This window comes from Drosophila busckii, unplaced genomic scaffold (assembly GCF_011750605.1).
Source record: "Drosophila busckii strain San Diego stock center, stock number 13000-0081.31 unplaced genomic scaffold, ASM1175060v1 hic_scaffold_38, whole genome shotgun sequence".
Taxonomy (NCBI): Eukaryota; Metazoa; Arthropoda; class Insecta; order Diptera; family Drosophilidae; genus Drosophila; species Drosophila busckii.
This window is the reverse complement of record NW_022872748.1, coordinates 75,387-88,525: the sequence shown is the minus strand read 5'-3', so window position 1 is coordinate 88,525 and position 13,139 is coordinate 75,387. Positions and strand designations below refer to the sequence as shown.

Sequence of the window (13,139 nt, the reverse complement as noted above, 5' to 3'; positions counted from 1 at the left end):
TGCTTTTAATATCGTTTCTTTCGTTTTGCGGGGGAGGGGGCTGGAAATAACAAAATTAAAATAAAAGCATTCGGGTTTGGGTATAGAAGCTGCAACATACAAAATTTGATTGCACTAGCTCTTATACTTGCTGAAAAACAGTCGCTCAAACAGTCAGGCGGACAGACAAACGTAGCTATATCGACTCAGTTTATCTTGCTGCCCAAGAATATATATACTTATACCACGCCTGCTTCTCCCTGTTACATACATTTGCACAACTTCCTTATAAGCTTTTTCCATTTTTTACAAAAACGTCAAAGTGTATACAAATTTGATTGAATTTTGCAAGCAAAACTTACTCGTTTGTTAGCTAATGCAAACAACTTTGCTGACATGCGGCTGGTTTGGCTTATTTACAAGAATTTCACGTTTTATTGCAGGCCTGCGTAACCACAGGAGCGCAACCCCAAGGATAGCAACTGGAGCTGTAGCCTAAGCCTTTTTGCCTGGCTGCTACAATAGACGCAAGTGTATCAATTAGAATACGGGCCAGGGGCAGCTGCTGCGACAGTCTCTGTGTACAGTTGCCTGCCTGTCTGTCTGTCCGGCATGTTGGCGGCAACCGCAATGGCGTCTGCGACGACCACAATTACCTCAGATCCGGGCATTTTGTGCTTTCATCACTGCAACGTAAAAGTTTTCTGCTTCACACTGCCCCACACTTGTCCGCATTGCAATGCGCCGCTTGCTGCAGATGTGAATTCCAGTTCTCCAACCGACACCGCCCAGAACGAGACCAGCAGCCAGACCAGCACCAGGCTGCTGCCCTTTCGGTTGCCCTATCCCTTTGTGCGTGCCACACAGCATCCATGTGCGATTGTTTTGCGACCCTCCACTGGCGACTTTCTCAAGTGAGTATCAAACTAAAATATACAGAGTTACTTGGTTTGGTATCTATAAATAAATGTTACTAGGCTCAGTCATCGTAACTTTTATTTATAGCAAAATAATCTTGAAAATGTTCCAGAAGGGTTTAAATAATGTTTAGAGGCAAATAATGTTTAAATAAACCTTGAAATGTGCATAATTGTGATAACTATAGTTTTCGTTTTTACAGAGAGTTTAAGTTTCCTTTTTATTTATAGCTAAGTCTGAGTAGGCAGTCCCCAAAACACTGATGCCAAAACTTCAACTACTTAAATTAACAATCCAGCATCATATGATCATCATCATCATAAAAAGTATTTAAACAAGAAAATTAATATATAAATAGTTTAGATAATTTTTTTGAGTGAATTAATATTATATTAAAGATATTTTATATAGTAAATATTTTTTATGCCGTTAAGGGTTCAAAATATAAAAGTTACTGAGATTTGCTTTTTAAGAGTAATTCGGATTGGAAATTGTTTTTTTGGAACCAACGCCAAATTTGCTTGTCATAGATTGCAATGGTTTCATCGGCAGGTATCCTGATTCTAGATGTGAATTTTTAATATTTTTAGTTTCCTGCAGTTCGATTGCCTCATTTATTAATTCATTTCGACCCGAATTTATAGTGTTTATATAAATTGGTCCTTCGGGAGCCCGCGTCATTTCCATATAGGCCATTGGTTGATTATTCATTTCCACCGCATTTGAAACCATATCCATATTATTCATTGACACACAGTCCTAAAAATATTAATCATCTGGTAAATGAATCACATTTTCACAAATATAAACTTACACCTGTTAGTTGCTCATTTAGCATGCTAGAAAACTGTTTCTCTAGTTGATGGAATAAAGGTCTTTGTTCAGGGCTAAAGAAAGATGAGAACAATTGAAATATTATAACTTATAATTTATAAGCGTTAAAAATAAAAATCACTACCTTTCATTCCAGCAGTCAAGCATAATATTATAAATTTGCAGATTAGCATATGGAGGTTGACTCATTCGATAGCCCGTACTTAGTAGCTCAAATAGCTTATCAAGAGCAACCTCATCATATGGGCTTTGAGCTAGAGAGAACAGCTCCCAAAGTGTAACTCCAAAGGACCAAACGTCGCTATATATACTAAACTTTCTATACTTCAGAGACTCCAGAGCAATCCACTTGATGGGCATAGCGTCGTTTCCTATTAAAATAAACTAAAATTGATGCTCTGAGCATGAACAATTTTAGAATTTAACACCAACCTGACTTCATGTATATGCCAGTGGTATCAGTTGAGCGCGCCAGGCCAAAGTCACAAATCTTGACCACATTTTTTTCGCACAGTAGAATATTGCGAGTTGCGAGATCCCCATGAACGACTCTTTTGGATGTCAAATATTCCATGCCACGAGCCACTTGGAGGGCCCAACTAACTAAGTGAGTTGTGGTTATTGTGATCGTTGAAGAATTTGTTTCGTCACTGAATGGAAGATTGGGGTTGTCATCTAAAATGGATAACATGGTGTAATTTGAAACTCGCAATCAATAATCTAGACTACTTACAATCATCAGTCGTGCTAGTGAATTCCATAGCAGCATATCTTAAATCATTACTGTTGATAAATCAGATTATATTAACATGAATATAAATAAACTTACTTGAGTGAATTCTTGGCTACATTCTGCGCACTTCCATTCAGATCAGTTGTATTCAGTGTCGAATTTATCTGATTTATAAAGGCTTTCCGATTGCTTCGAAGAATGTCCTGGATACACCCAAAGCAGCAATACTCAACAATGACCATCAACTCACCTTATTTTTAATAAAAATTAATTTAGAAAATTGTAAACGGGTTGGTTTTGATTTGAGTCTTACGTTTGATGATATTTTTCGTAACGGCGCCCAAAAGATTCACAACATTCAAGTGCTGACCGAGATGAATCATTATTTTGAGCTCAGAGATTAATGCCTTAACTGCATTTTCGCTTGCTGTACGATCCACCATTTTCACAGCAACCGTAGTGACTGTTTCCATATCGTTAATATCTTTTGCTTCTCCTTTGTAAACTATTCCATAGGCACCGGCTCCTAACTGTTCAACTAAGTTAAGGTTTTTAGGGGAAAATTCATATTTGGGATCGTACGGCAAAAGATTAGCTTGCTCGCTTATAAGTATGTCCGGATTTATATTTCCTCCTTGTTCGAATGCGATTCGTAGTGCTTTGTGCTTCTTACGAATAAGAAAGTATCGAACAGAAGTAAAAATACAGAAAGTAACAAGCAGGCAAATGACGATAAGTAGCCGCACCCATGAAGTTCTTAGTGCTAAAATAATAATTAAATTAAAATATTTTCGAATATAAAAATAACACGAAAGCTAATACAAACCGCTTATATTGACTGTAACTGTTTTTTGAATAGAGCCTTTCCAGTTGCTTGCCACACATTTGTATACACCACTGTCACTTGCTTCGAGACGGAACACTTCCAACTTATTTGGATTTTTGCATGTGTCTCTATGATCGTTGTCTTTAAACCATTCAATAATCACTGGAATATTGGATGTGGCGTTGCATTCCAGCGAAATGACATCATTGTACCCCAGATCCATTACGGAATTGTCACTAAAACTTGTGTGTTCCCATTGTGGTACCTCTGCCTCCACCAATATTACATTGAGCTCTTGACATAAACTAAAATAATCTGAGCAACATTTGTATGTTCCACTGTCCTTGGCAGAGAAATTTTGTATTTCAAGTACGGAAATAGAACTTTCATCTGATTGTACATATATATATATATTAATAAATTTGTTTTATTTAAATAATTAATTTATAACTTACGTTCTTCAGAATCCAGTGTCTTTTCATTATGATACCAGGAGACATCGTTATATCCTTGAACAAAACAAGCAAAACGTTTTGATTCCCTTTCAATTGCAAAACGAGCTTGAGTATTACAGGAACCATTATAATTATCACAGGTTGGAATCTGATCATAATAAGTTTCTGCGTCGCATATAGCTATCTCAGGCAGTACCGAAACTTCCCTTGAAACTTCATCAAAATAATTTGTTCCAAAATAATTATTCGTTGCTTTACAAATCAGTGTTCCGCATGTTATGAGTGAAGGTATGAATTCATATGTATACATATCAAATTTAAGAGATTCCTCTGTAATCTAATATAAAATTAATATAAGATATTATACGAAAACATAATTGAAAACTTACATTAAAATAATTAGTGATGTTTTTAGGCTTAATTTGTAATCTTGGCTTGAACTCAAACGTTACATTAGCTTTCGGCCATGATGTTATTTCGGTTTTAAGAGTACCTCGTTTATTAAGTATTCTTATGGACGGGGGACTAAAAACGGTCAAGTTAAAGCATTTTAGTTCAAAATCTTTATTGTCACTTCCCTTGACTATGTAAATGTCATGTTCTGCAGTCTTCTCATATTTTCTTATTAGTGTAGTACTATTTTTAGTTATACTGATGTTATATTCGACACGATTTCTATCGATAATAGAAAAATCTCCTTCGTACCAGGTAAATGAAGGCTGATTCAGACTTTCAAAACTCGCAGTCAATTCCATTTTAGTTTTTGCTTCTATAAATGCTATTAGAAAAAGTCTCATTAAGTATATGCAGTATGAGCAATAGTACAGTTCTTAAATACTTACTGGGAATGCATTCAATAACACGTAGATTTATTTCTATCATTTCGCCAACATTGTCTGGCGAAGGCATTTTAGGTCGACATTGATACTTCCCACTATCAGCAATGCTTCTTAAGCTTAGAAAAAATCCGCGTTCACTATCGTAGTCTACTGTCGAGTTGCTAAAATAGGTCTGAAATTCAAAGTAATCAGTGCTAATTATATTATTAGTTCGTTTACATACCTTATTGTTAAACGTCATCATAACCTCAGTTCTAGGCATCGTTGGCTTGCAAGGTATATACAACTCCCTCCCTACGATTCCAAACAGTATATTATCAAACGGCACCATCAAATTTTTGGAGTCGTTGACGTAAATATAAATCAATTCGGCATTGTCTCTTTTTACGCTGTTATATAAAATCGGTTCATAAGCTCCATTTTCATAATAATATCCCAGCTTATCAGCACAGAAGAAAGCTCCAACGTTTCGTGCGGAAACATCGATCAGATCTATGCTAATGTTCCTCTTGCCGTAGGACTTTAGGTTTTCACCTGTCCTATTATACCACACGTACGTCTCTCGAACACATTTTAGGGTAATATTTTCGCCAGGTTGCAACACAAATGAATCATTACATGGTATTATTAATTTATTAGACTTTTTACCACAAGCCGAACCTAGAAGCACTTGTGTAAAACAAAAACACTGCTTGATTGGAACTTATATGTAAGATTTACCGAAATTATGCTTAAGCATATAGATAAATTCATTGTCATCATCATCCAAATAGAGATCATAATCATCATCATCATCGTCATCATCATCGGCTAGGTACGTTGATACAAATAATCCAAGGCACAATAGTAAAATCACAATAGTTCTCATTTTAAATAAATATTATCCTTAATTTTAGTATATTTAATTCTTTGCTTTGTTAACTATTGTGCGTGTTTCCAGCTTCAAATTATTTGTGAGACTAACTCGATTCCTATTGCTACACTTTGGAATAGGATGAATTTCAATGATTAAGAGTTACGGTGATTAAATTAATTTTATTAATATATATTGCACACTCCACCACACTCCCTGTTTATTTACCAAAAATAAAATTAATTTTATTTCAGCCTCTACTCATTATATTTAGTTGCCCAAGCTTTTATATATTTTATATTTAATTTATTTATAGTATCTGAGTTCATGTTGCTCATACATTTATAAAAATGCAACAAACAAATTTTGACTTTGATTTGCTCGGGACCTTGTAGAACTTTCCTCTACAAAATCGAGACACTCTATTGTAGACACATATGTGAAATACTTTGACCAAGTACGCGCACCTTTTTCTGTTCACCTTTCAAGTTGCTGATTGTTCCAATTCCATGACCTGGCCCCAGCACATCTAGATAAACTGTCATTGATGCTGTAAAACTCTTGATATAATTAATATTACTTTTTAGTGTGTGCAAAGTTAAGCAATTTTTTCGTAAAGCCTTTGAATTTACGAAATTTGCTGCTATGATTTTGTAGCATGTTTGGTAATTTTGGGTGATGCAGGTGCAGCAATTTATGTGTTCGCCCTGCTCTGAGTATCTATGTGTGTGTGCGTATCTGATGAATTTTGGTGTTTCCGCAGCGATTACAGCAACGCGACAGATTTGCATATCGCGGTGACCACATCCGCCGGCGACATTGTCGAATTCGATAGGCATGGACTGCGACGGCATCGACGCGATGATAATCCGCGCGACTGGTGGCAGTCGCTGCTCGTGGGCGATCTGCCTGAGCCCTGGCACGACTACTGGGACGAGCTGCTGCAGCAGGTGAGTGCGCCAGCCTAAATATCTGCATTCCACATCTCTAAGCTTTGCTTTACCTTTAGATATGCGCGCAGTCCGAACGTTGGTCCATTGCCCGCTACGAGGAGAGCAGCCACAATTGTTACGCCTTTGTGCTGGCCTTTCTCCAGGCACTGGGGCATGCCCAGCTGAGCGAGGCGGCGCGCAGCAAGACAAGCTTCTGCGAAAAGTACATTGTGCCGCGCACCACCACCGCCGGCAAATATATATCGCTCTATCGCCGCCTGCGACATGCCACCACCGGCAGCATTCATGTGCAACGCCAGCAGCAGCCCAAGCCCAAGCCCAAGCAACGTGGCCGCTGCCTCACTGCCAAAGCCACCGCCTGCAATGGCCAGACAAAGGCTGCGTCTAATGGCTGTGCCAACAACAATCTTGGGACACGTAGCCAGGCGCGTCAAACGCTCTGCACCATCGAGGAGTGAAGTTCATAATTGAAAGTGTTGTGTCAATTGAAATCTCATTAAATTTAACAGCAACAAATTGCAAGCGGCGGCAACTACGGAAATATCTGCGCTCTCTCTCAGGTATTTCCAACTTTTGCTCACACAAGTATTTATCAAAATTATACACACTACGTACTTTGTTCCTAAAGTATAGCCTATTAGCTAATATACCATATTATTATTATGCTGCACCTCTATTACATATGCTTATGTAAACAGTTTTAAGTCTTGCACGCCGATTGAATTACGTATTGTATTTTTCAAATTGAATACAGTTTATCTTATTATTATTATTATTATGTTCTTGTGATTTTACATAGTTAATTAAATTTATAATAATATTTAAAACGCATACGTCTTTTATTCTTATTCTATTGCTGTACAATAAATAAATTGTACATAAGCAAAATTCCAAGTAAATATTAAGCTACAAGTATATAATGCCTTTTCTTATATTTATTTGAACTACACACCCAAGGGTTAAGTTATGAAATTTTAAATGATTACACAGAATGCAATCGAATTCAACAAACAAAAAACTATGATAAGGTAGCTTTATTTAGAGTACAAGCTGCAAAAGAATGAAATTTGAAATGCTAATGCTAAAAAATGTTTTTATACACTTTTGAATTTTGCACCAACAAGGGAATATATATATTCTTCAGCATTTATATTTATTTTAATTATAAAGTTTTCTCTGTTGCTTAATTAAGTCTATCGACTATCAATAGCTACCAGATTCATAAGCTGAATTAAAAATAAATTGTTTTGTTGAATAATTGTTATGTTATTATGTATAATACTTGTTAGTATGCAAATGCATGTGAAGTGTATAATGAATTCTTAGAAATATTCTTTGCGCCTTAGAGTATGCTACACATTTTTAGCTGCAATTATTTAATATTTTGTATGCTTTTGAACTAGTTCATAATGTTGAAATGTTTGCACATAACCACTGACGTCATAGCTAACATTTGTGCTTCTTGTAACAAGTCTGTTTGGTTGCACTGTAGCAAGCTCTGACTGACTCTGACGCTGACTCTGCCGTTGGCCTGACTTGGGCAACACATTCGCTGCAAATCTATTGGCATAATTGCCCGGTGGGTTATAGTTGCAGACCACATACATTTCATTGCCGCTGCAAATAGTTGAAATTAACAATTGCTACAACTTTAGTTTGCTCAGACTTACCGTGTGGCCAAGCCCACGCCCAGTTCAGTCGAGTCCTTCCACACCAGCTGCGTGAAGTGACCAGTGCCGCTGCGAAATGCAGGGCGTGACCAATCATACAATTTAATTTCATCATACCAACTCTGCACTGTATCCGCACCCGTACGCTTGGCACCCGATGACCAATAGATGTTCTCACCATAGCCAGAATTTTGACGATGCTCCATGCGCTTAATTGCCAGCAGATGCTAAAGAGTTGAGCGTACACTTTGAATAATTCTAGAGTTACTTATGCTTATGACATACCTGTGCCCACTCTCTAGCAACTTGATTAAGTTTGCTGCTTAAGCGTAAAGGAGCAGCGCCATGTTCAGCTCTCAGCACATTGTGAGCCTTTAACACTTCCTGTTCAAACTGCAAATTAATTTAAGTAAGTATTAAGTAAGTATGTGCTAGCATAAAGTTAGTTTTAATTATAAGTCTATGCATTTTAATAATATAGAATTAACTAAGTTCGTTTGCTGTATATTTATTGCTTTATTAATCAATTTTAAGCTACTTTAGTTTTCGAATGTCAGTCGAATATAATTTAATTCAAAATTTATTATAAAGCTTAAACACAAATTCATCATAAGCAGAATTATGAAACAATTATTAATGAGATACATTTAGAAGTTAGAATAAATTTTGAAATATATTTTTAAAGTAAATTTTGAATTTTTTTAAATTTTTATATATATTTTTTGATTATTTGTAAGTCACTTTTAAAAACTTTAAAATCTATAGTTTACTTTTGCTTACTATAAAATTTTTGTTTACGATTTATCTATGTTACTTTAAATGAATGCAATTAAATGAATGAATTATTTTAATTTGTTTTTACAATTACATTTGTTGCGTATTTTTAGTAAAAAGTATAGATCGTAATTTTAATTTACTTTTGCACAAATTAATTTTGTAGATTACACATTTTAGTTTTGCAACTTTTGCGTAATGAGTTTCAATTATTCATGCCGTTATGTTTCAACAATTAACTATAATTATTCATGGCTTTGCTATGCTTACTTGCTGCACACTCATTGTGCTGCTTCCTGTATATAGTATTTTGCTTTTGTTAATTAACAATGCTGTAAGTTTTGGAGCTTGACACTCGTCAATATTTTAATGCAACTGAGCAGCGTTGAGCGGCAGCTGGCAGCTTTTAAGCAAAGCCAGTGCCACCCACAAATTGCTGATAAGCCAGAGAGAGAACGAAAATTGTAACGTTGGCTGACTAATCTGCTTATCAGCAGCAGCAGCAAAGCTGTTGCAAGGTTCTTTGCGCAGACTTCTCAGAGTCAATATTGATTTAAAATGCGAGTTTTATAGCCCAGCTAGGCATGAAATAATTGTTAGCTAGTAAATGGGCGAACTGCATTACTCATTGCATTGAGCTCAATGCTTGTCAAACTGGGCGACTGGGGCTGTCGTCCTGTCTCATTAATAAACGACATAACCATGAGGCAGGCAACACGTGGCAGTTGTGGCATGAGGCATGGCCTTTGCTTATGCAAAACTGTCATGAATCAGGTGAGAAAATGTAATTACATTCGCCCACGTTGATGAGACCAGGGCTCAGGCTCAGTCACAGGCACAGGCTCAGGCCTCGCTCTGCTACCGTTTGCAACTCTGGTCGACATTTCAACGCTATGTATATATAAATTGTATAATGTCGCTGACAACTTTGGCGACACGTAATCTACAAGTAAATAAGTTTTCCACGCAAACTTTTGCTTATGAGTTTCAGATCCGCCAGATCCTGCGAGACAGCGGCCTGAGCGGAAGTTTGCTTGTTGTTTGGCCCATTGGCTGGCATAATAATTTTCAAAGTTATTGAATTTAGCTGCAGCAGGCGCTTAGCTCAAGCCTTCAACTAAAATAAGCTTGCATAACAATTTTTTTTCATTGTTTTTTTAACAAAATTTATGCAAGAAATAAAATAAGCTTGAGGTAAGCTGCATTTGCACATTGGACTCAAAGCCTTTAATTAAAATTGTATATAATAAATGTTGAATGAAAATAAAATAATAAATTATTAAATTATATAAAGTAAATTTATGAAATTAATTAACAGCTTTTATATAAGAATTATATATGAGAAATGCAAGCTAAGCTATTAATAAAATAAATTTATAAATTTTTTAAGCATTAGCTACTATTTTTTATAAGTATAATATTTTTAGATACTATATTCCACACAATAAAAGTTTACGTAAATCGGCTATAATAAATTTATAATATATTATATTTTTTTAAATATATTTACTATATTTTATTCTATAATTTTATTCTATAACATAGAATAGTAGTAACATAGCATAAAATTAGCATTTTTTATATTTTGATTCAATATTTGAAAAATATTTGAAACAGCGATTTACTGATTAACGTTTATATATATATATATTATATATATTATGCTTGATCAGCAAGAGATCAAATCTCTTTACCTAGAGTTCAGCAACTATGACTTTTATTAATATCAAATGACCCAACATTTTGTATTCTATTTCCTCTGTTCAAACTATAAACAAACTTAGGAAAACCTTAGGAAAAAATTCTTCATCTTAGCAAATGACAAAACAAATTACATGCCAATAAAATTGTCCCAATAGGGTCAATGCCAGCATAGATTATCAATATGAATGCGATAAGCGTATGCCAATGGCTCCAATTGGCGTAAAAATTTGTTTGCGTATTTAAAGTGGGTCAATGTCGGGTTTACCGCTTTGTTTGAGCCGCGGCCCTAATGGGGGTGTGTGTTCAGTTCTGTCGACGTGTAAATCGAATTGACCAAGTCGTGTGTGTGCTTATCGCAGCGACTGAGTCAGCGCGGGATAAACAACGAACAACACACATTGTCTGGTTTTCAATTGTTTTGTTATTCTATAAAACGAAATTCCAAATAACAAAAGACAAAACGTGCTGAGCGCGTGTAAGCAAAATAAAATCAGATCACACCTTGGGGCCTTGAGCTGTGCTTACAACGGCAGCTCTATGGCTGCTCATTATACCAAAAAATACCCGCCCGCCGCTCACTCTCTCTTTCTCTTTCTCTTTCTCTTGCCTTTCAACACGTTCTCACATTGCGCATTGAAAATCTCAACTAATGTCAAGCGCTTTGTCGTCAGCATTGCAATGCACTTGCTGCTCAAAAGTGGGCGTGGCTCGAATAATACAAAATCATGCCACAGTGTGGCAGACTGAAAGCGATAAATGGCATTGCCCACTTTGATGAATGCCACTCCCCTCTCCCACAAAAGATTTGCCTCAAGCAAACTGCTTGCAATTTTTCAATTTTTCAAGTGTCAAGCTGCAATTTACATTTAAACTTAAATCTGCTTATTAGAATTATGCTCAAGTTGCGCCAATTGTGCTCAAGTGTTGCTTAAATATTTACACATTGATTGCGCTTGGGGTAGACAGCGTGGTTTGCTGATAAGAGCGCGTTTACAGTTATAGATAAGAAGCTGAGCATAATCAAAACAAAGCTAAACTTATGGCAAAGCCGCTAATAGAATTATTTTTATAAAATAATATAAATAAACATAAATCGTAGCTGCTATAATAATTACGATATAACAATTGGTTATAGATTTTATTTAAATAAAACAAACTAAATAATAGTTTTCGTTTCTATGAAAAATATAATAAGTTATTTAAATTTGGATTAACAAGTGAACAATTTTAACTCTTCTTATAAAACTTAAATTTATAAATCCTTATTTAATTCATTAAATATATTTTAAGACAAATAACAAATAAAATTGAATTGCATGCATTTTATGTTGATTTAGACTTCGGATTCTGGAAATAAGCTTAATAAATATAAAATAAATACTATAATATAGTATAGCATTTTTAACTCTTTTTTTAATTATATGTAAGTTGTTGCTTAGACTTACATTTTAATATGAATTAGTTTCTATTCTAAACATTATTTTATCGTTCTTTAAACTACTCAACATTGTCGTATAAATTTTTTAACTTTACTATTTTGTTTTCAAAAGCCAAAGCCAGCACTTGAATGGACCAGCAACGTTTGTTTTCCACTTGAGCTTGCTGCATTTTCACTTTTTTTGGCAGCGCATTTAACTTAACAAAGCAAAAAAGAAAATTCGCACAAATTTTTTGTGTCAACCGAAAGTTTTGTTCTTATTTTGAATGAATTTGTCGGTCGCCTTGGCAACTTGCATTAAATTGCAAATTTCTGTTGACTTTGTTTTACTTTGCTTGGCTCTAAAGTAACTTATATAGCATATCATTTATAAATTGTAATTTAAAAATATTTAATTTATTTTTATGCTTTCTCTTTGCTTACAGCGCATATGCGGGTAAGTCCAGCCATAAACTTTCTTTATACAATTATAATATTTCATAATGACAGCAGCGAAAAATTGCTGTTGGCAGTGCTTATGTTGGCCTTGCTGACCCATAGCCATAAATTATTGCGTATACGCGGCGTATGTAATTGACAGCTAGTGCATACATATGTAGGTATTTTGAATTATTTATGCTTATGAGGCATACAATTTTAATTGCTTTAAGCGCATGCCAAGCATTAAAAAAAAAGTTTTTTGCCATTTTTAAATAAAAATGGAATTTAAAAATTCATTTGAAGCAGCATATAGAACAAAAAATTAAGTTACGCTTGAGCTAAGGCAGTGCCTGTATCTATAGACAAAGATAAATGTGCAATATTTAAATGAAATCTAGCCAAGCTGCCCGTCCTCAGCGAGTCTATCGAGGCTGCATTTGCATATTGTCCACTTGTTTGTTATCTTTTTGCCAATATTGCAGCTAGCTGAGCGTTTTTCAAGTGCTCAACATGAGCTGTGGTTTGCACTCTAAACAGTTTGGATTCGAGACAAAGTTTACGCTTGAAATGGATATGCAATGCTCAAGCTCAAGCGCAGGACAAAACATGAAGCAATTCGCTTTGCTGGCAACTTCAGCGAGCAGCAGACTGCTTATTGGAAATGTCTGTGTGTATGTGTGTGCAGCAATAAAACTAAATCGTATTCAAACAGAAAGTTCATTTACAGTTCATCAAGTAGCGCT

The 13,139-nt window shown here is 35.3% G+C and overlaps 2 protein-coding genes across 3 annotated transcripts in view; one reads left to right on the top strand and one right to left on the bottom strand.

Moving 5' to 3' along the window:
- LOC108606268 (MKRN2 opposite strand protein) overlaps positions 1–12,418 on the top strand; it is a 51,667-nt gene extending 39,249 nt beyond the window's left edge. Inside the window, exons 3-6 of one of the 2 annotated variants that reach the window (XR_004458952.1) lie at positions 423–893; positions 6,201–6,387; positions 6,447–6,950; positions 12,402–12,418. Coding sequence is in view for 1 of the 2 variants with exons in the window: in XM_033294813.1 (XP_033150704.1) it covers positions 592–893; positions 6,201–6,387; positions 6,447–6,848 (891 nt within the window). In the remaining variant the exon portion in view is untranslated. Of the gene's footprint in view, positions 1–422; positions 894–6,200; positions 6,388–6,446; positions 7,103–12,401 lie in introns of those variants that run through there. The other variant, XM_033294813.1, reaches the window with a different exon arrangement.
- LOC108606282 (Golgi-associated plant pathogenesis-related protein 1) lies at positions 7,665–9,196 on the bottom strand. The gene is made up of 4 exons (XM_017996266.1): positions 9,105–9,196; positions 8,346–8,453; positions 8,061–8,287; positions 7,665–8,007 (listed from the first exon to the last, which is right to left on the bottom strand). Exons 1-4 carry the CDS (start codon positions 9,117–9,119, stop codon positions 7,767–7,769), a joined length of 591 nt encoding a protein of 196 aa, XP_017851755.1. The 5' UTR covers positions 9,120–9,196; the 3' UTR covers positions 7,665–7,766.
- Positions 12,419–13,139: the final 721 nt, after the last annotated feature.